The sequence below is a fragment of the Lichenostomus cassidix genome, chromosome 6 (genome assembly GCF_008360975.1).
Source record: "Lichenostomus cassidix isolate B80296 chromosome 6, HeHo_3.0, whole genome shotgun sequence".
Lineage (NCBI taxonomy): Eukaryota > Metazoa > Chordata > Aves > Passeriformes > Meliphagidae > Lichenostomus > Lichenostomus cassidix.
This window is the reverse complement of record NC_139487.1, coordinates 14,604,029-14,625,473: the sequence shown is the minus strand read 5'-3', so window position 1 is coordinate 14,625,473 and position 21,445 is coordinate 14,604,029. Positions and strand designations below refer to the sequence as shown.

General features: G+C 35.0%; 1 protein-coding gene across 5 annotated transcripts in view; it reads left to right on the top strand.

Annotated features, from left to right (window-relative positions):
• The window catches only part of DNTT (DNA nucleotidylexotransferase), a 140,782-nt gene that overhangs the window by 73,239 nt on the left and 46,098 nt on the right, over positions 1 to 21,445 (top strand). For 4 of the 5 annotated variants that reach the window (XM_085065161.1, XM_085065159.1, XM_085065157.1 and 1 more), the window contains 4 exons: positions 5,964 to 6,134; positions 7,443 to 7,514; positions 10,140 to 10,263; positions 11,385 to 11,517. In XM_085065161.1, the coding sequence (XP_084921287.1) occupies positions 5,964 to 6,134; positions 7,443 to 7,514; positions 10,140 to 10,263; positions 11,385 to 11,517 (500 nt within the window). The remainder of the gene's footprint in view (positions 1 to 5,963; positions 6,135 to 7,442; positions 7,515 to 10,139; positions 10,264 to 11,384; positions 11,518 to 21,445) is intronic. The other variant, XM_085065160.1, reaches the window with a different exon arrangement.

Here is a 21,445-nt window from a genome sequence, read left to right as displayed (position 1 = left end):
TTTGCCCTGATATGCTGTATCAAATTCCACTTTTCAGATAAGTAGTAGCTCTGTTTGAGAAAGTGTAGTAATTACTGATAGGCAGCAATATGGGTACAGCAAGGATTCGTATGTCCTGATTTCTTGGGAGAGGCACTTTTGGGGAAGAAATTGATAAGAAGTGATCATTTTAAATCCTGAGTCCGGTTCTGCATATATTCCATCATGCAAGACTACTTATAAAAAAAAAATAGCAGAGATATTTGATGACAACTCATGAAGCAAACATGGTGGTTTAATATACTAGGTGCAATTTCTATGTTCAAATGTCTTGTGTTTCCTGTCTGTTGCAATCACCAGAAAATAACTTGCAGAAAGTTGCAACAAACCAGTTTTACACATGGAAGAAGCGACAAAAGGGTTGGCAAAACCTGCAGATGTCAAGGTTTCATTATTATGTTCAGTATGGGGCAAATCCCAGCCAAATTATTTATGAAGTGTTGTGTAGTAAGGCTCGTTGTGTGAAGGAAAAACCAAGAATATCACATGCCAAGGAGGACATAGTGGTACTGTGTTCCAGTCCCTGGAGTAGAACTACAGCTGTTTCAGGCTTGGTTTTCATGAAGTCTTTGGGTCACTGCACTGTGTCCTGTGGTCTCAGGGTACACAGGTTGAGGACACTGCCACAGGCTTTGCTGGCTTTGGTGTTTCAGGAATGCACCTGGATGCACCACCCTGACTCCACAGGTGAGCTGTGGCTGCTCAGATGGGAAAAGCTGCAAAACTAAAGAGCAGATCCTTTGAGTGGAGTCTCTATCTTAGCAAGTTTCCTTTATGTTTGTCTTAAATATTACTGTTATTATGGAATATAATATTACAGTATTGTTCTCTGGCTTATTTGGAGCTGTTTTCCCTCTCACACTGCAAAGATACACTTGGAGGCTGCATTGTGTTTTCTTGTGCTAAAATAAAAGGAGTCATTCTCCTGTGCCCAGGAGGGGTTGTTGGATTTGAATACTAATACCAGACTGCAATAAAATTCAGAAAGACATTCTTCTGTGAGGAAAATACAATTTAATTCTTACAGAAGAAACTAATTAAGTCAGAGGCAAATGGTTCTGTGATTCTGAGGCTTATTGCTAATGCTACTGAATGTTACTTTGCTTTGGCTGTTACTCATGGTAATGAGAATGTGGATGTTTAGCCTGGTTTCCTTTCCACTCTGTTAGAGAAAAAAATATTTCTCTTTTATTTTTCTTCTTTTGTACCTACAGAAATATGTATCAGTTATGCCAGTGGCTCAAGCAATTATTATTATTATTCCATTTTAAAACAGACCTCAGAAGATCCTCAGCTTTAGTTTTATAATGAACTTGGGAGTTGTATAGTAGAAAACCACGAAGTGAATGGATACTCTTAATAACATGCAGAGTCTCACTACCATAGCTTACTTCAGTAAAATTTCTCCAGACTGCAGCTCAGAATTATAATGTGAATGTATGGAAAGTGTATGCCTATTCAAATTAATTGATAGTTTGATCTAAGAAGTAAATATCTATTCTGATTTTTAAGGTAAGTGGAAAGGTGCTTCCTAAAGTACAGAGTATAAATACATCTTTTCCTTTCAGCAATCCAAATTTGCATGAAATTTACACCGTCTATGTTGCTTTCTTTGACCATATTAATATATGAAATATAGATTTTGTATTTTATATTTCTTATTACACAGTGTGTCTCTCATCTAGGGCATTGCTATTGTGGTTAACACTCTAACTGCATTTCTGTGCTGTGTCAGCAGACCTTTTCTCAAAAGATATTGTTTTCTTTTACTATGTGGAATAATATGGAAACTTCTCTTGAATTCCACTCTGTTTCAAGAAATGAACTTGTTATTGTTGGTTAATATGAGGAGCAACTGGAACATATTTATTTCTAAAGATAGTGTGTATGCAAGGACCCTGAGAATATGCACATTATGCTCTTATTGTTATTCTCTCAGCTCCTTTGTTTGTATAGCTGATGTAAGATAACATGATAAAATCTTTGCATCTGGGAAAGTGTTGGGCTTTTCAGTTCAGATACAAAACCAAAAAAATCAGACTGAACAAAAATGGATAATTTCATTTAGTTGGAAGTCACTATAGTGAACATTACAGGGTAGCTTAAATTGCTTAATTCTCCTTGAAATAAGCACCTGAAAGTATTAATTTTGTCTCTCAGCCTGTACAAAGGCCATTCACAAGCCAGATGTCTCCTCCCACCAAAATACAAAATTAGGATTTACAGTGGGGAAAGAGTGAAGAAAATTATTTGAATGAAAGCTGCATTCTGTGGTCAGTTTTGAATGGACATCAAACTCTGGTGATGCTGTGACGAGAAGCAGGACGTGTCCTTTGGATTTGCAACTTGCTAAATAAACAAGTAGAGAAGGGTGATTGAGAGCGAAAACAATTTAACCCAAATTGATGTTCTGAGTATAATAGTTTTTCAAACACGCACCATGCAGGATTTTTTTTTAATAATAATTTGCTATTTAGCTCTTTGGCAGATTGAACTTACTTGCACAATAGTGTGTTAATATTTTTTAAAATTTGTGCTTCAGTAGGATAGGATAGTAAGATAGGAGCCTTTTTAAATGAAAGATGCTGTACAAGCACAAGGTAAAAGAATTCAAGCCCTGGAGTGTTCACAGTTCTAATAGAGAGTGAATGGATGTTGGCAAGAGAAACAATGGCAGGGAAGTGTGAAGAAGCTTTCCAAGGTTCCAGCAGAGGAGTTGTGAGTGTAGGCATGGCAATAAGACAAGTGCCCTTTCCATGAAGCTGTAATGATTTTCACAAAACAGATTAGATTTAAAATTTGGTTTTTGGTATGGTAATATTGGTGATGTCTGTTCTAGCAAAGCCTTAAACTGAATTTATTAAAGACTATTTTGCAAATAGCAATGGAGCTGCTCTGACATTGTTGAAATGAGTAGGATAGTATGAAATAGAGCATGGGAACATTAGTTTGCTTTGCTTTTCTGCATGACTTATACTCTGATATTCATGCTGTATATTATTGGGTCAGCTGTTCAGCAGACAGAAACCACCACGGTCTTATTGATTTTTTTTTTTTTTCCTGAGAATCTTTCTCATGTATTAGTTAAGAATCTTGCACTTTGTGTCGGTTTCACTTCTGTGATTTTTAGCTTTTATAATATTTTTTGGTATTTTTACATGTGTGAGATGCTGACTGGTAACTTTGCATTTTAATGTTATCTTATTAGGTCATAAATACCAGATATTAAATGGGATTCAAAATTCCTCTCTACATCTATCACCTTTCTTATTTTTAACACAATTCAGCAAAATCTTCGTGTTCTTTTGGATCTGACCCACTGGAATCTGGAAGTGGATTTAAACCCCAAATTTTTCCATAGTCCAAGTCTCACCAACACACATTGTACAATTTCAGACATGGAAATAAAATTTTCAATAACTGAAGAATGGAAATGTTGCCCAACTCTTTTTCACATTTCATTAGAGCAGACCCTGCAGAGTACTCTGAAGATAATGAAATTCCCATGTGCTGGAAATCTCTGGAAATTTAGTCTCCTTTTAAACTGGTGCTTTTTAAACAGGTAATCTGAATATTGATCTGATTGATAAAGTGAAGGTGAAGTGCTTTATGTAAAACATATAAAAGTTTAGATGGTCAATAACTTTCCTTTTTATATTACCATAAATGGACTTCACCAGAGCTCCATTAGATTGTAAGATTTTTTCTGAGATTATATTAGAGTTTTATATACTTTTCTCCTTTAGAATATTACTCAGTATGAACTATACTATTCAATAGACAGAAAGTCCAGAAGTCCAGTTGCTGCCTTTTTTTTTTTGAGAAGTATTTTATCAAAAGAATGTCAAAAGCAGTTTTATGTAAGAAGACATATCTGTAATTAGTTGCAGCATTTGCAGGCAATGTATTTTTTGTACAGAGAATAATGAATATTCAATACTCTTTAACTGTTTATTTTAAACAGCTTAATGAACTTCACAAAGGCAGGAAAACACTGAGAAATGCAAACTAGAATCATAAAAATGCTTTGATTATATTTTCTCATTGACTATCAATAGTCTCTGAGTAAAATGCTCCATGTGAGTCTTTTTCAACAGTGATGGTGACACAGCTTTTCTGAAAATGCCTTCCCACTGGTGGGAAGGGAGTGACACCTCCCCACAGCAGGGCTGGTGCAGGGATCTGCAGACAGAATTCTCACAATGGCTGATTATTCAGGGCAGAACACAGACCAGATGTGCATGTGAGAGGCTGCCTTTTGGGAGTGAGAAAAAGCATCCCTAGGCTTTTTGAGCACTCTGATCAAGAAGATGGCTTTGCCAGTCTCTGCCACTATTAACTCATGCTGCTGAGTAGCTGCTTTTGGGAACCATTTTTTCTGGCAGTGTTTATCAGTATAAACTATTTTAATAAGAATTTAGCAATTATATCTTTTTAGCTCTGCCCCTGATTTATGCTTTTAGTGTTAACTGGAGTAAGAAATGTCTTGCCAAACACTGATTTCTTGAGTATTCATGTGTACAGATTATAAAGAGGGAAAAAGAAAGCAAAAGTAATCTTCATTTTGTGAGTTGAACTGTAAATCTCACTTGAAGCAACAATTAGCATATTCTATTGCATAGTAGGAAAGAACTGTTGAAGCTGATAAAGAATAAAAAGTGTAAGAACTTGGGAAAACATAGCAGAGGAAACATCTGACTCCTGTCAGCCGACTTGTAAAATTATGTCCCCATTTGCTTTGCAGTACTGTCTTTGCTGTGTCTTTTCTTCCCTATACAAACTGGGATGAATCCATGTTGCTCGTGACTAGGTAGCTTCACCTTTTTCTGCATTACTTCTCTTTCTAAATGGAAACTATGATGTGCTTGTTTTTTGTCAAAAAGTGTGTAATTACATACAACATAATCTGTCAAGTAAATAAAGATCTTGAGTGTGGAAAGAAATGGTTAAATAAATCCAACAATTAGCTACTGCATACAGCTGTTAGGAAGCTAAGACTGGTGCATTATTTTTCTAATAGATTGGTTTGGTTTTTTTTTTTTTTTTTTGGTTTTTTTTTTTCCCCAAAGGAGCAGCCTCCTCTTTTTGAATCCTTATACCCAAGGGCTAGTTGAATGTAAATGATAGTTGAAACTCGCAGATCAGGCATGTTGCTAAATAGCTTTCTTTCTTATGAGATCTTTCATGAAATGTTATGAAAATGGAATTTCGCAGCCCTTACTAATGAGGGTAGCTGGTAAATGAATCTGCAGCTAGGAGGAGGATTCTTAGAGTGAGACAGACAATAGATGACTGATTCTTAGGGAGACCAAGGAGTGAGGTTATACTGGTGATATAGAATAATGCAAATTCTCTGTAGCAACCCCTACCTGATTTTATATACTTTAACATATTAGTGCAGGGAAAAAAAAGGGAAGTGAAGTGGTTTTGTTCAACTAAGGTACCTATTTCTTCTAAAGAAATAGAACAATTAAGATCTCATATTTTTGTTTTGTGTAGAGAAATGTGTTGCAACTTCTAGGGTAAGTAAAGACAACTCCTATGATAAAAAAATCTTTTTTTTAAGATTTGGAGTAAAACCTTCATTTTGTTTCAATGAAACTATTATGCTTATTATGTGAAAAACCACACCATGTCAGATGGTCTATTTTTCTGGAACTGACCAAACGATGAAATGGAATCAGAATCAGACAAAAATATTTTTTTACATTTGTCTCTAGAATACCATTTTTATGATACCTGGCAATTTCAAGGTATTAAAAAAATGAGTCTGCTTTGTTTTTTTTAAAGGAACTCTATATTTTCACCCTAGTGCAAAGAAGTAATTCTTGAATTAGCATACAAAGTAACCTTTCTAAGGAGCAAACTGACTATTTTAAGCTTTTATTTAACTTTTTTTTTCCCTATACCTCCCCCTGTTCCAGGATGCCTTTGAGGTAATGGCTGAAAATTATGAGTTCAAAGAAAATGAAATATTCTGCCTGGAATTTTTGAGGGCAGCTTCTTTGCTGAAATCTCTTCCATTTCCAGTAACCAGAATGAAAGACATACAAGGGTTGCCCTGCATGGGAGACCAAGTCAGAGATATCATTGAGGTAACGTACTTCTGAATTATCTGCCAATTGATTCTTTTACAGATCAACATTTACAGGTCACAGACAGGAGCACTGCTATCTCTGTGTATGTGCACAACCTTCTGTATTTCCTGCAATAACAATGTTATCCTTGTTAAAATGCATGGAATGATTTCTGGAAACCTTTTGTGATAACACAGAGGCTCTGTCATGGAAGCCCCACTGTTAGGAATAAGGGTAACAAGTGAATAAATAGAATAAATAATTCAGTATCAGCTTTGCATGTAATTTTTAAGGGCTCACTCTGATTTGGATGCAACAGGTTAACTGTTAATAGTTTTGTTCATGTGACTTCTGTCCTTGCCTGCATCAGTTTGCTCACCTGAATGCTTTATTAGAAATACTATTTTTTGCAAAACTGGTAAATATTTTAGTACTTTAATGTTAAACCTTACTTTGCTAGGTTATGGCAAGTTATATATAGTTATAGCAGAGCTTTTTATCCAGGTGATAGATGAACTCCACATTCTTACTGGAACTTTGAGTATTCCCTGCATTTTTCTTTTGTCCTTAGCCTTTTCAGGACCCATGTCTCCAGGTGCTGTTATTCCAGCAGGCAGCGGGACAGGGGGTCTCAGCTGTTTGGAGGGGTCATTGCTGAGTGTTGTTCTTTGCTCTGGCTCCTCGTTTGCCTCATCCCACCAGCTGAGAATGCAGCCTTGGAAGTGCTTTTAGTATCTACTGCCTGGAGGCTGGGAGTGCAATTATGATCCTACAGAAAATAGGATGATTTGTTTGGGTTGTATTGGTGGTTTTCTTTGTTTCTTAGTTTTGGTTTTAGTTTTTATCAGAAAGACTAGAAGAATTGTACACTTCAGAAAGAACAGATTTGTTCTTACAGTCATCTTGCTTTTGAGAGTCGAAAACCAAATAATGAAATCTAATTTTCAGGACAAGTCATTGATAGCTTATGATAAAGAACTGCTTTCTGGCTGTGACTTTATGAGTAAATAAGTGCTGTGAAATATATTCCATGGCCCCAGTTTCTACTTCATCCTTGAGTAAATTTATGAGTGAGTAAGTACTGTGAAATTTATTCTGTGGTTCCAGTTTCCCCTTCATTCTTCAGTAATTTTCTGTCTTTAAAAGGGTTGCAGAATTTGATCCTAAGGGAATCAAACAATATGCTTGCTAAGGGTTCTCTTTAATGATTGATAAAGATTGATAAAACTTGATTTTGGATTGTTTCACTAAATCTATAATTGTGGTAAGATCTTACAATTTATTTTTTAAATTTATTTTTTATAAGTAATATTTTTCTTTGTTTAGGAGATTATTGAAGAAGGAGAGAGTTCTAGAGTTAAAGACGTGTTAAATGATGAGCGATACAAGGCATTTAAGGTGAATCCTTTGAGTCTTGTTGCTGTTGTTTAAAATTTCCCTTCCTTTAGTAGAACTTGGACAAAACCATCAATTTTTTTATAAAGGAACAACCAATATCAAGTACAAAGAAAGACAGGTTTTGAATAAAACAAAAGGGAGATTGAGAAACTGTGATAAGGAATAATCCAAAATATTTTTCTACTTTTAATTAATGTGATGTATACATAGTTGCTCTTATGTAATGCATACTCTTTGCTCTATGTTTAATGTGATGTTGGGTTTATTTCTGCCTCAGTTGATTGTCATTTTAATACTACTTCATTTTATTCTGGAATTAAGAAAATATCAGGTGAAGAAAATGACTTGGATTTATTGTAATTCTGTTTTGTGTGAGGCAGAAGGAGGGCTGGAGCTGTTTCTTCCTTAGGCAGATTGTTGAGTTTTGGTCGTATTACTTCATAGTTGCAGGGAATCTAAACCACATAAATATTGCAGTTCCCATTTCTGAAATATTAATTGAATTCTCTGTTGGAAACCTATAAGACAAACAAATATTTTTTCAATTTTACCTACATTTTTGATCTCTATAAATACCCTGTTTCTATCTTCAAAAAAAATTAAAACAGATTAGGACAAATGGGGTTGTTTAATTCTCCCTGGCATCATTCACTTTTACTTCAGCTACCCAAAGGCTCTTCCATTCTCTCTCACCTACAAAACAGGTATGGAAGGATGTTCAGTGACAGCTCTGGATACCATCTCTAACAACATTCAAAAAGAGGTGTAGATTTACATGTATAGCAGGATTCAAGAAGCAGACTTGCTTATTAATGCATGATTGAGGATCAGCCTTAAATCTTACCCTTCTGGGTTAAAGAAAATCTCTTGGAGATTAGAATCAAACCTATCAGGAGACAAATGATCTCAAATGCACTTTCTGCCTTGTTTCATGTGCAAAATTACAACAAATGTAGGTGGCTCCCTTGTTAGCTGAGCACATCCAACATTTTGTCTAAATTAGTTGTGACTGGTTGTTGCCAACATTTTGTTAATGAGGTTCTGAGAAGAATCTCATATTAGTGAATTCCTAAATTTTACTGTTTAGTATGCCTGCTGCTTCACTTATCATGACTTAAAAATCACTGCTGGCCCCAGGACCATGGTTATCAAATGACTGAATTAAATTATAGTGGTTGTTTTAGATGTAGGGACATGAATTGACAGGGTCAGTTTGCCTCCTTATGGAGGTGGGGGCTGCAGAGAGTGAGTTCTGTCATTCATCTCACCAGCTGAAAGGAAGCAGTGCCCCAGACTGAAGAAATGGGCTCCCTGTTACTGCTAAGTTGGCATCTATAAATATGCTAAATAACAATACATCTTAGCATGGAAAGAAAAAAGTTTTTTATTTTTTTCTAAAAATTTGGACAGTGCATACAATCCATTTTCTTTGGCTCTCTCTCCTAACGTTAATTAAGTCTCCTAGAATCATTAAAAACCCAGTAATGGACCCTTTTGAAAATATTTCAGCACTAGCAAAAACATTAAAAGATAAGAATCTAAGCATTTAAAAAATCATATTCTTTTATAAGCACCCATGACTCAGACAAAGAACAGGTAATTTCACCCATTATATACAAAATGTAGGGTAATTCCTACTTAATATTATCCATTATTTTAATTTTTCTCTTTTTTAATCCTAATTATTTGCGGTGAATTAGTATCTTCACAAAAACACAAAATAAAGCTAGCATGGCTGGAATTCAGAGGTTGCAGATTCAGTGGAAAACAGCAGTTATTCCTCTCACACAGCTACTCATTGAATTCCGTTAAAGTACAAAGAAAGTACGGAGAGCTTTAGTATTGACAAACTGAACATAAAGAATGTGCTTTTGGGGAAGCATGGAATTTTTACCTCTTGTGTTCATATCACTGCTCATCTGAGATATCAATCCACTGAGTAATGCTTACAACTGTGACACTTTTGCTTTACATCATTTCATGGCTAGTAAGTTAGTGAAAATTACTTTGGAATGATTTGAATGAGACTGGTGGGCTTTGGGGCAGACTTAGATTTTTTTTTTTTACTGTGTGTGCATTTTTTGGTTTTTTTTTGGGATAGGGGGTTGGGATTTTTTTTTCTGGCTTTTTTTTTTTTCTGTTTTGTTTTTGTAGCTGGTAGTGCATGTAGCACAAAGCTGTAATGTCAGTCAAATTATGAAGATAATCTTGTGACATCTCATATTCTATCAGGTCAGTGTCAGGGAATCTAGCTACTTACATTACTGTTTCCATTTTAATTAAGAAATGGAGTAAAAATAAAGACTATTATCCCTGTCTCAAACAGTCAAAAAAAAGTTGAAAGTGTAGACTTTGGTGAATTACATAAAGGTGCCTGGACTATTACTGTATTATTGTTTAGATTTCACATTTATGAGAACTGTCCATGTATATAACCAGTTCTCTGTTTAGTTATGCAAAGAAGGGAAGCTGAATTTCTGTGTTGGTATTATGCTATTTATCTTCAATGTAGGATTAACTCTGCCCATTACTTTCCTTGTGAAACCTTGTTGTTACCTATTTATCATTAATTCACTGCTCCTTTAGAAAGCAACACTGAAATATGTGTTTTTCTACTGACCTTAGCAATTTACTGCAGTCTTTGGAGTGGGAGTGAAGACATCTGAGAAATGGTACAGAATGGGTTTGCGAACTGTGGAAGAGGTAAAAGCTGACAAGACCCTCAAGCTGTCAAAAATGCAGAAAGCAGGTAAAGTGAAAGTGTCATAAAAACTTGTATCTCAATGCTCTAAGAACTTGGTAACACAATCACAGGAGAAGGCACAGTTAATTTATACATCTATTCTCTGACTGCAGTGTCTTGTGAATACTGAATTATTAGGTGAAAATAATATTTGGACAAGTTGAGGTCCTAATTAACAATGATGTCATTTCAAAACATAGGAATATGGATATTTTTAAATTGCTTGCACAGATACTGAATGAAATCTCTTTTATACGGAACTATTAATGGTTCATCATTGCACATATTGTGAAAAAAATTACAAAATTGGGAAAGCCCAGAACTACTTTTCAGAGGACATCTGGCTTCCTCAAGGCAGCCCTACTTTAGTGATAAATCTAGATTTGTAATAAAGTACTTTTAAAATTCTTTCCATAATCCTAGCACACCTTAACTTTAAAGTGTTAAATACGATCATATGAATAATGTTGGTTCCCCACAAATTTTGTGTGTGTGCATTTTCCCCCCAAAAAAATGAACTAATTTAAACAAAGAAATTACTTACATTAAGGAAAATATCTTCTATAATATGACATTAAAATAATGTAACATAATTTTTGCATTAATGTGCTTTATATCACCTTAGAAACCCTTGAATCAGCTTTCTTATATTCATGCACCTTTACCCTTTTTACTTTTACATGTCATACTCAAACGTGAAACAAGCTGCTGTACTGGATTCTTTCAACACAAGCTCTGTGATCAGAAATCAGATAGCTGGGATATTTCACACTTCTGAGTCCTGTACTTGTGTAAAACAACATTAATTTGGCAAGAGTGCCTTTTGAAGCAGTACATCCAAAAATACCATTGATAGGAACTGGTAGGGAAGCCAGAGTAATTTATAAATATTGAGGTCCTCAGAAAGTGGAGCAATTATTGTGATGGCTATGTTGACAAATTATAATGACAAATTGTAATGACAAAAATATATATAAACTCTAAAGGCAAAGACGAGAGAAGAAAGAGGCTGTCTCTGGCCTGTGATCCCTTGCACTCACACCACCTGTGATTTGGGTCTTGCATGAGGCTGTGTAGATTTTGATATTTCTGTGGAGTGATCAGCACTTTTTGCCTTTGATTTCCAGGGTTTCTCTACTATGAGGACCTTGTTAGCTGTGTGTCTAAGGCAGAAGCAGATGCAGTAAGCTTGATTGTCAAGAATACTGTGTGTACATTTCTACCAGATGCTTTAGTTACCATAACTGGTGGTTTCAGGAGGTGAGTGAAAACAAATGAGGTCACTTGGCTGTTTTACTCAGGTACATAAAATAAGATGTTTGTGTCTTGGAAAAATCAAAGAAGCTTGGTGGGAAAGTATCAGTGTTTGTTTTCAACTTTTTTTTTGTTGTTTTGTTGGTTTGATTTTTTTTTTTTTCTCAAAACAGGGGAGCCATTCTATGACAGTCCAGGGTTCCTGTGTTTTGTTACTGTAGATGGTTACTTTTACTGGAACTGAATTTACTGGTTTTAGCTAACTTGATTTAGCTGCTGATACTTTGTTTTACTGCAAGAAGTGTTCGAGATTGAGGGTTTCCTAAGAGCAAAAATTCTTGGAGGAACATTACATACTACATGTAGTTTATGGTTTCAGTCTCTTTTCTGCTTATACATATCTCAATACATATACTCAAAAAACCCCAACTTTGGCTGGAGAAGTTCAGAAAAAGATCTGGAATAAAATTGCATACTGCAGTAAGAATATTATATATGTGTATGTAAAGACAAACTGCACTTTCAGAATGGGTTTCTGTGTGTTCTGTCCATATGATTCACAAATTATTTACAAAGTAGGTTTTAATTTTATTGTGTTGCATGTAGCTCACTCAGTTGTGGTTAGCTCTGCAGCAGTAGAATTGGATCTCTATGATGTGAGGATATAGTTCCTATACTGTCAATAGGCTCTTATTTTTCAGAAAATTGTCTAGGTGTCCTCTTGGTATTACGATTTCACTTCTCACTTTCTCTAATATTTACTTAGGCACACTTTTGTTGGCTTCTCTTACCTTAGCCTTTAGATAAAGTGGACTAAGGAGATACTTTGTTTTAGATAATTTTTCATGTTGCAGTTCTTAAGAAGTTGTTCAAATGTTTTGGGCAATGAATCATGAAGAATAACTAGTGCCTCTTGTGTCTTATTTACCTTTGTGGGAGGTTAATTTTTCCATGCTGTATCAGTCTTCAGTGAAGTTTTCTCTCAGACTCTCTTATTAATTATTCTGTTCTAACATGAACCTAATTGTAGATCACTATCTCCTTGCTCGAATTTTATATTATCTTTTAGAGATCAGGATTTGATGCTTTGTAGCATTTGTAGATAAGAATTCTTAATAGAAAAGCAATGAAGAGAGCAAAGGACAGGGTCAGTGTGTTTGTCAGGCACCACTGCCATACTTTTGTATATTACAATGCAAAAGAATTCTTTCCTGTGTGCAGTGACATTTCCTACAAGGCAATGGAATGCACAAAGTAATGACACGGGACAGCACTCTCTTCTTTCCTGTTCTGAACCAAGAAAATAATTTAAAGATACCCCTTCTTTCAATCTTGGAAATAAAATAAGATGAAATAGCTGGGACAAAGAAACACTTTGAGAGATTATTTTACAGGCTCATGCAGTGATAAATAACCAAGGTTATTATGGCACCTTTATTTCAGAAATAGGACTTCTCTATGGCATCTGGAATCACATTTATCTAACTGTGTTGGCACATGCTCATAAATGAGAGACTGTGAGATTGGATGTGTAAAGAATATCATGCTTTCCAAGCTTTTGGAATATATGCAGGGCTTTGTGGTTTATTTAACTGAATTTGTCATGTGGTTTCTGGCTGAAGTTCTTGATAAATCATTGAACATTTGATCACAAGTTCTGATCCTGATAAAAAGCTCTATTTGACCTTTTCATATTGGATAGTCCTAATAAAAGTATTCTTTTGGAGGCTGTAGAGGTTCAACATTGAGGTTAGGACACCTGACATGAGACGGGATTTTTTTTTTAGGTTCTCAGAGTAAATATGTTTGAAGTCCTATTGCACAAATTATTTTTTTTCTCCTCAGGTCTAGGATTAAAATAGTGCCAGACTTACTTGCTAAACTAGTAGAATTAATTTTGCAAAAGATTCTTTCATTAAGTCTTTAGGCAAGCTCCTAAGCACAGTTTGCTTATTCTACTGACACTTCTTTGTTACAGTGTACCTTTGCATTTATGCTGTTCTTAGATACAGTTATTTCTATGAATTTTGTTTTACTCCAAAACACAAAATGTAGTCAGGAAAGAGATAAACTGTATCCATCTACTAAAGTCCAAATACTGTAATTTCTGCTCAAGTTTTTCTACTGCTGTTATGAGAAGTTAATTTTTTTTTTTTTAATCGGCTGGTATTTTATGTTTTTTTCTGGGAGAAATCTGCTATAAAAGAGCTGTGAGGCAAGTTGCTCACTGAGCATTTCAGCTGATATGGTAGTTTGCACACACTCTAATTTATGCAGATCCTGGAATAATCTAGCAATTATTCCAGCAACAGACTGGAGAGACTGCTTGGATATCATTCATGAGCACAGCCTTTCCTCTGATAAACTGCAGCCTACTTTGGATGAGACTTTTAACCTGGAGATGTTCTAATCTGATCTGGCTGGTTTTAAAGCTTAGTAAAACAGCTTCACCTCACCAAACTCTTTAAGTTTAGAAGTGTTTGAACTTGAGGTATTGATTTGCTGAGAGTAAAAATATGCTCTGGCAGGAGTTAGAAGCACTGCAACTTTGAAAGAACAGAGATCATCACTAGTTTCTGTTTTTCATTCTCAGTAATCCATTAAAAATTAAGTTGGGAAAGGAGAAAATCAAATTAATGGCTAGCCAAGTCAATTTAGAAGATAATCTATTGGAGTCATTCAGATACTTCCTTTTGTCATTAGAGCTTTGATTATTTTTCCGCTCATTTAATCTATTATTAGCCACAATGAATCATGAAGTAGAAACTGATGAATAAGGTATCTGGGAGTCATAAACAGAACTTTGGAAGAATCTATGAAACTTCATAAAATTGACCACTCAGCAGAGCATATTCTTTGAAAGTCTTTCAAAAACTTGTTGATTTAAAAATTTTTACATACCCTACTCTACTTGAACCTGTAGCACTTGTACAGGGCTCATTAGAAGGATGCTGTTCAGGATGATACCTCTCTTATCTCCAAAACTAGTTCAAGTGGTGGGTCCAGCACGGAGGTGCCAATGGAGGTGGCTGATTTCTGTGGAGCCAGAAGTTTTACATTCTGTACATAGAGCCAGAAAACTCCCTGCCTTAATCTTGCAGTTTCCATGATCACCCTATACCTTCTGGAATGCATTGTAAGAGCCTTTACAGTGTTCTGTGTTTTCTGTTTCCTATCAAGTCTGGTGGTGACTGCTAGTAAGTAAGCCAGAGCAATACAAGTAATTTTATGAAGCAAGATATGAAATCCCAGATTGTGTTATTTTGGGACTGTTAAACGAAGTCTCTTTTATTGGCTTTTTTTTTTTTTAACTGAATTGGAAAAAATGAGAATGAAAAACAAAACTAGGGGTTTCTATTTCCTTGTCAGGCAGTCAAACTGAAATCTTAGTTATGTACCGATACATTATCAGATTTGTTACCATTTGAAACGAATGGAAATTTTTTAAATTACTACATTGATAAATGCTTTGTACTATTAACAATATTTGTTATTACAGAGTATAAGGGATATTGGAGTTGCATTTTCAAGTTGCAGAGGTAAGCTTGTGGTGGCAAAGCAGCATATTGCAGGTACACTACATGAAGTAAGACAATGTATTGTCTTAAAACCAGATTATTTCTTTACACATCTTCCTGTCTTGTTCACTTGATAGCCAAATGAATTCAATGTTAAAATGAAAAACAAAGTAAGCAATTACTAGACAAGAAGACACTTTATATATGAAGGAAGAAATGAATGACAGCTAATAAGGGTATTTGAAAAATTTTTCTCCTTTTGCTTTTTTTTCTGATTTGCCCTATAAGGTCACTTTCAATCATTTTTGCTATGTAAGGGTCAGCCATTTGGCTCTTCTAGGTTTCTACATTATATGGAAATATTTTTAGAATGCTTGCCACTGCATAAAACCAAAATGTTAATGGCTTCACTAAGTCAAATTAAATTTTAATGGCCATGGTTTAATTTTTCTTTTAGCCCATTCACATCCTTTAAGTAGCATTAAATGTGATTCAGTTGTCTTCTAATATCACAGCTGACCTGAATAGCCTTTTCAATTAGACTTTTAGATGAAGAAGATCTGATACATTCTAAATAAATAAAGATCTCTTTTTATTGGTTAAATGCTGATATTCACAGCTCATTTAATCCATTTATAGAGATGCAATGTCAAAAGAAGAACCTTTTTTTTTGTGCAATGCTAGTGATAATGTGCAGAGATGAGACAAAATCACATCTTTGTTTTGTCTGTGAATGGAAATTAAGGAAGAAGAACTGAAAAAGATCTATTTAAGACTTTAAGAAAGATGCATGACTGGGAAATGATGAAAATTATTTGACAAGAAGTCACGCATTAAAATCATTTTATGCAATGGTGTGAAGAATAGTCAGTTAACAATACACATTCCCCTCATAAATGTATTCTGGCATTTTACAAATAATCTAATACCTAAACAGTAGATGTCCAATGTTTTTTAAATTGGTTCATGCTATACTAATAGAATTAAAATATTAAATTAGTAAATTATTAAAATATTTTAATTTCATCTTTTCATGCATTATTTTAGAGTTTACAACATAGCATGACTTATACAGGAAGTAATAGAAATTATTAGGAATGTACCATATTTTGTTCAAAAGCATCTTTGATGTTTATGTAATTCTGTTTGATGTTTGTTCTCAATTTTGGATGACAGTGTCTCAAAACCTTCGCTATGTAACAGAGACAACCCACTGTGATAAAACCTTCCCTGTGTATGAGGCAGGCATGGGGAAAGAGGCTTCTGGGTTTACTGCTCAGCACATGATGCAACAAAAGCCATCTGGGGTGTCTGATATGTAGAAAGCTGGGCTGAGAGTGGTTTGGACTGTAGATGGATCTTTTCCAGTGGCTTTGCTTATCAAAATGCAAGAGGATGGTGTTTTCATTAGCTAGGGTAGGTTTCAGCACTGAGCTCAGTTTTGCCACTTTAGTGGCTTCTGTCAGTGTCAGATTATAACTAACAACTAACTTGCTTTCTCCTGATGTGAAGTCCCAGCTCTGAAACAAATACCAATCTCTCCTGACGGCTGCCTCATTAGATTCACCTAAGTGGAAAGGAGCAGTGACAGCTGTCAGTATGAATTACAGAACTCCCAGTTCCAAACTGCAGTGGCTTCTGCAGTGCCACTCTTTAAGATAATATACCATTAGAATTCCAAAAATGTAAAAACAGATTTTGCATTATTTACAATTTTCTGGTCAAGTTTGCCAAAGTGAATGTGTTGAAAAGTTATAAAAGGGGGTTACAATACAATAGTCCTATTATATCAATGAAATTTGCTTAACAATGTATGTTCCACTGACCTTTCCCATTTTAGAAGGTTAGCAATAAAACTTGTTGTGGTTTTTATTATGCTAGGTTAACTGAAAAGTATTCTTTCATCATTTTAGAGCAATTAGCATATGCAGTAGTGGTTACTATTTGCATTATGGAAATTAAACATGTAAATTACTGAGTTCTGGTATGACTTATATTAAAAACACTCTTCTGGTGTACTGGAAGGGGAAATGCTTTGCCTTTCCTTGAACACAATTCTTTCAATATACAAGTACATAACTTTTCAGTGAGCATAAAACTTGTATTAAATAAATTCGGAAAAGGTCTTTTGCACAGGACACAGGCACTGGTGCTGAGACAGTCTGAATAGGATACCATGTCATCAAAAAAACCAGTCACATCAAGTCTGACTGCCCCAGGTATTATTATAACATATAATCTGGGGCTGAGGCAGGGAGGCAGGTTGCATGATACAGGGCATGTACTAAAATTGATTTATTGGTATGGTTTAATAAGCTGGAAAACCTTTTTCCTGCATTAGGGTTGAACTGTTGCTCTTTGAATGTTTTGGTAATAGATTGGGATGATATGTCATGGGGGAATAAAAGCTCTTATGAATAAAAAGGAAGCTGTACAAATAATTGGTACCTAACATTAAAGTGTACAGAGATGTATTCATAGACTGAATGAGCTTCATTTCCAAACTCTATAGAAAGAAGGACAAGCAATTCTTTACAAGAAAAACTCCTGCAAGATCAATGATGGTAACCCTAGAACTATTCTCTAGCAGTCATGTTATATGTGCTGCAATTAATTTGAAGTGCATAAGATATGGCTCAAGCAGTTTGCAGACTCATTCTTTTTCATGCTACTGATATTAGGCACATTATATTAGGAATATGATAAAGGGAGAATATGAATAACTAATTTCCACTAAGTTTTGAATTTTATTTTGTGCTTCATTATATGCATAAGAATGTCTAAATCCTGTGAAGATTTGATTCATTCTTTTGGGAATTTTATCTTAGTGGCTTTTCAGCAACATTTGGTTTATTGCTTGTTGGTTTTGTTTTGGTTTGTTTTTAGTTCTAGGGGATAGGAGAATTTTTATATTGCTGTTTGGGAAGAGGTATTGCAAGCCAAAACATGTCAGTGGCATTATGGAGCAGCTATACTGGGAAACTAAATTAGTGAATGAAGCAAATCATACATTTATATTTCAGGTTACTTGTAAGATATCTACCAAAATATTTATAAGTATTGTTGGTTTTCTGTGAAAATTTTCAATTCTCAGTGAAGATCTGTGCAGAAATGTAGTTCTTCTCCTGGAAGGGGCTATAATTCAAGTGGGTTTTGGTTTATAGCAAAATGAGTTTTCTAGTCAGAATTTCTCTTTCATGATTAGTCTCAGCTGTAGAAATTTCATATGAATATAGTGTAATTTCATCTAAAGACAAGGGTTTATGCATCTGGAGAGGTAGTCAGAGGCACAGAAACCTCTGTAAAGCATCACTGCCTTTTCAAGATCACTGAAATATTTTGATTGAGGTTTTAGACAAAATAATTGAATTGACAACTTTTATTAAAACATTTCAGTCTGATTTATTTTTAACTACCCACCTAATCCTTTTGCTTTTTCTCATTTTCTTGACCAGCTCTATTAAATCCTTGCTGTGAATAATAGATTGAGTGATTAGAGAGAGAGAATAAACAATCAACTATAATTATCACTCAGAATTTGTAGCAAAATCAAATGTTTTAAGCCATTAGTGAAGTTTTTTAAAATGGTTTACATTTTTTGCCTTTTACATGGATATTGTGGGAAGGCATCATATTTTGAAGTACTGCTCTGAAGAGTCACAATGATTGGAGAGTCTCTTATAGACATTTGACATGAATTCAACTAATGTCATGCATTGATGTCTGAAATGCTCAGCCAGTGAATTTAAATGGATCAATTTTAATACTTAGGCTTAGAAGTAGGTTCAAGTATAATATTTAAAATATACTACTTGAAAAGTATTTTCCATATATGGATGAGCACTAAGGATCTTATAAGCTGTCTCACAAATAAATAACTACAAAGTAAAATATATTCATAATACTACATAAAACTTGTAAGTAAAAAATCTTCTAAAAGTTATAGAGCATTAGGTACAAGGAGGACTATTAAGACAGTGGAATACACTCAGAGAAAGATGAGGTAGCAAGATTAAAAAAAGACAGAGGATATTTCAGATTAAGTAGTAAGATAAAAGAGAAACATAAAGTGCAAGAGGTCAAAGACATACATAGCTCTGATGAGGTGGAGATGCCTAGTTAGATAGTCCTTTTCTTTACATGTTATCTAGAAAACAGTTTCATTGGGGTTCACCTACTAAGAAGAGGATGCCCTACAAAATCCAGGCCACTCAGGGTGGAAATGGAATGAAGAGAGACAGACAGAACAACTGTCTTCATAACACTAAGAGTCATGCAGAAGAAAGTGGCATCATTTCTAAAGGAAAATCAAATCTGAACTCTGTTGAAAAGGTAATTCAAACAAAACTCTGGCAGCAGTCTTAGACTAAGCTCCCAGCAGTAAAGTCAACAGTAAGGTAGCATTAATAGGCCAAGGATAGGGCTTGGCTATGTTTAAGAGATGTAATTAATGTGCTATGACAGAATAGTGCTAATAATGCTTTGCCAGCTTTCAGTTGGACACCTTAAGCATCTCTTACCTATGAACTCCAGTGCCCGTGCCTAGGTGTCTCAGGACAGAAATAGAAGCAATTTATACATTTTGTCTTGTGTGCAGTCTTTCTTGAATGTGTGTTGTTTCCTCTGAGAGGTTTCCTGTGCCTCAATGTTTTTGAGTGTATTTCTTACTGTTAGCATGCCTTACTCATAAGTGTCTCAGGGCATCTGTGTCAGAGATGTTGTTCTGAAAATTTTGCATTCTATTAGTGAACAGTTACTGAGACAACAGTGTTCTGTGGTTCACCATGTGCAAAGAGGTTTTTCAGGGTCAGATGCCAGGTGATTCAGACACTGCAGGATCAAATGCCTGCTGTTTAGAGTCAAGAGATCAAAAATCAGTTCTAATTATACTATTTAATTTATTCTGTCATTTTTCAATGGTTTTATTCCTAGGAAACTGGATGAAAGCAGGACGTTTATAGCAGGGTTTACTTATTGCTGATATACTTTTTAGCAGGAGTCAAAATTTATTGTAGACTGGTTAGTTGCTGTAAAGATGGTTGACAGCACAAGTTAAGAATGATGTTTTCCTGTCAGATAATCATGAGAGAAGCTGCAAACATTGGTGACCTTGCAACCAGGGGATACACATTGCAGGTCCCTGTGAGTAAGAGTAGCCATAACATTTTAATTAATTGTGACGTGATCTTGCTAGTGGTGTGGGGACATGATAACAAGGAGGTAGCTGCTGGTTAAATTTTTTTGGTTACAATATGAATCAGGCAGGATATTTTCTACATGTCAGATAACAAGGAAAAGACTAAAACGGTTTACAATAAATCATGCACAAAAGTTGTGAATTAAAACATATAGTCAGAAATAGTGCTTTTAGTTGCTTTCAGTTTAGAAATGTTGGAATATATCATGGATAGTTGCTGTACTGTGGGAGAGGTGGATGGAAATATTCCAGGCAATCTCTTTGAAGAATGGAAAATCAGTATTAAATAGCAGCAAAACATGATAAGATAGACTTGGTTGTAATCATCTGCTGTGGTAGCTGTTCTTTCATACCACCAGGGTCTATTCTGGAGAGCAAAAACCCCCAAACCTATTAAAGCCTTGTGGATTGCTTCTTCTCATACACATACTTATAAACTCATGCTAGCTCATAAAGTAATAACCTTACATGCTGTATCTTATACTATGAATCAAGGATGGCAGAATATTTTCCTTTTATCTTGGCATATCTTACACCTAGACAGGTCTAGTGGGTAAACACAAGAAACATTCCTGACTATTTGCTCCTGTTGCAGAGGTTAATGTGTCCAATTGCACCTGATTTGTTTACATTAGTAATAACATCCTCATTGGCTATGATATCCAATGGGGATGTTATATATTTGAAATAATATCCTTGTTTCATTGCTGCTTATGAAATGTCTTGACGTTGTTATAGTATGTGTATTGTATCACTATATGTATTGTATCACTAAAATAAATACATCCACACTTAGCCAATGTAGGTTTTACCTTCACCATTCCAAACTATAAATGAAATGTGAATAACCTATCTGTCTGTTCTCACTGAAAGGTCAGTGGGAGCTTGGACATTGATTTCAGTTGAATCATGACAAAATAGGGGGACACTTTCAACCGATTGTTTGAGAAATGGAACTGGCAAGAAATGGTGACCTACGGAATACATCTTCACATATCACCTGAATATTAAAATATATACCTATATTGAAGAGACCCTTGAAATGTCCCATTACCTGAGATCACGTAACAGTGCAGGTTGATAAAATCAGGATTGTTTTCAGAAAGTAGTCAGAACAAGAATAAAAGAAATATGGCATGACTGGTTCTTTGAAAGACTCTCTGAAAATATATGGCTAGAGCTTATAGTATCTGGATCAGGAAGAAAGGCACAGAGGGAA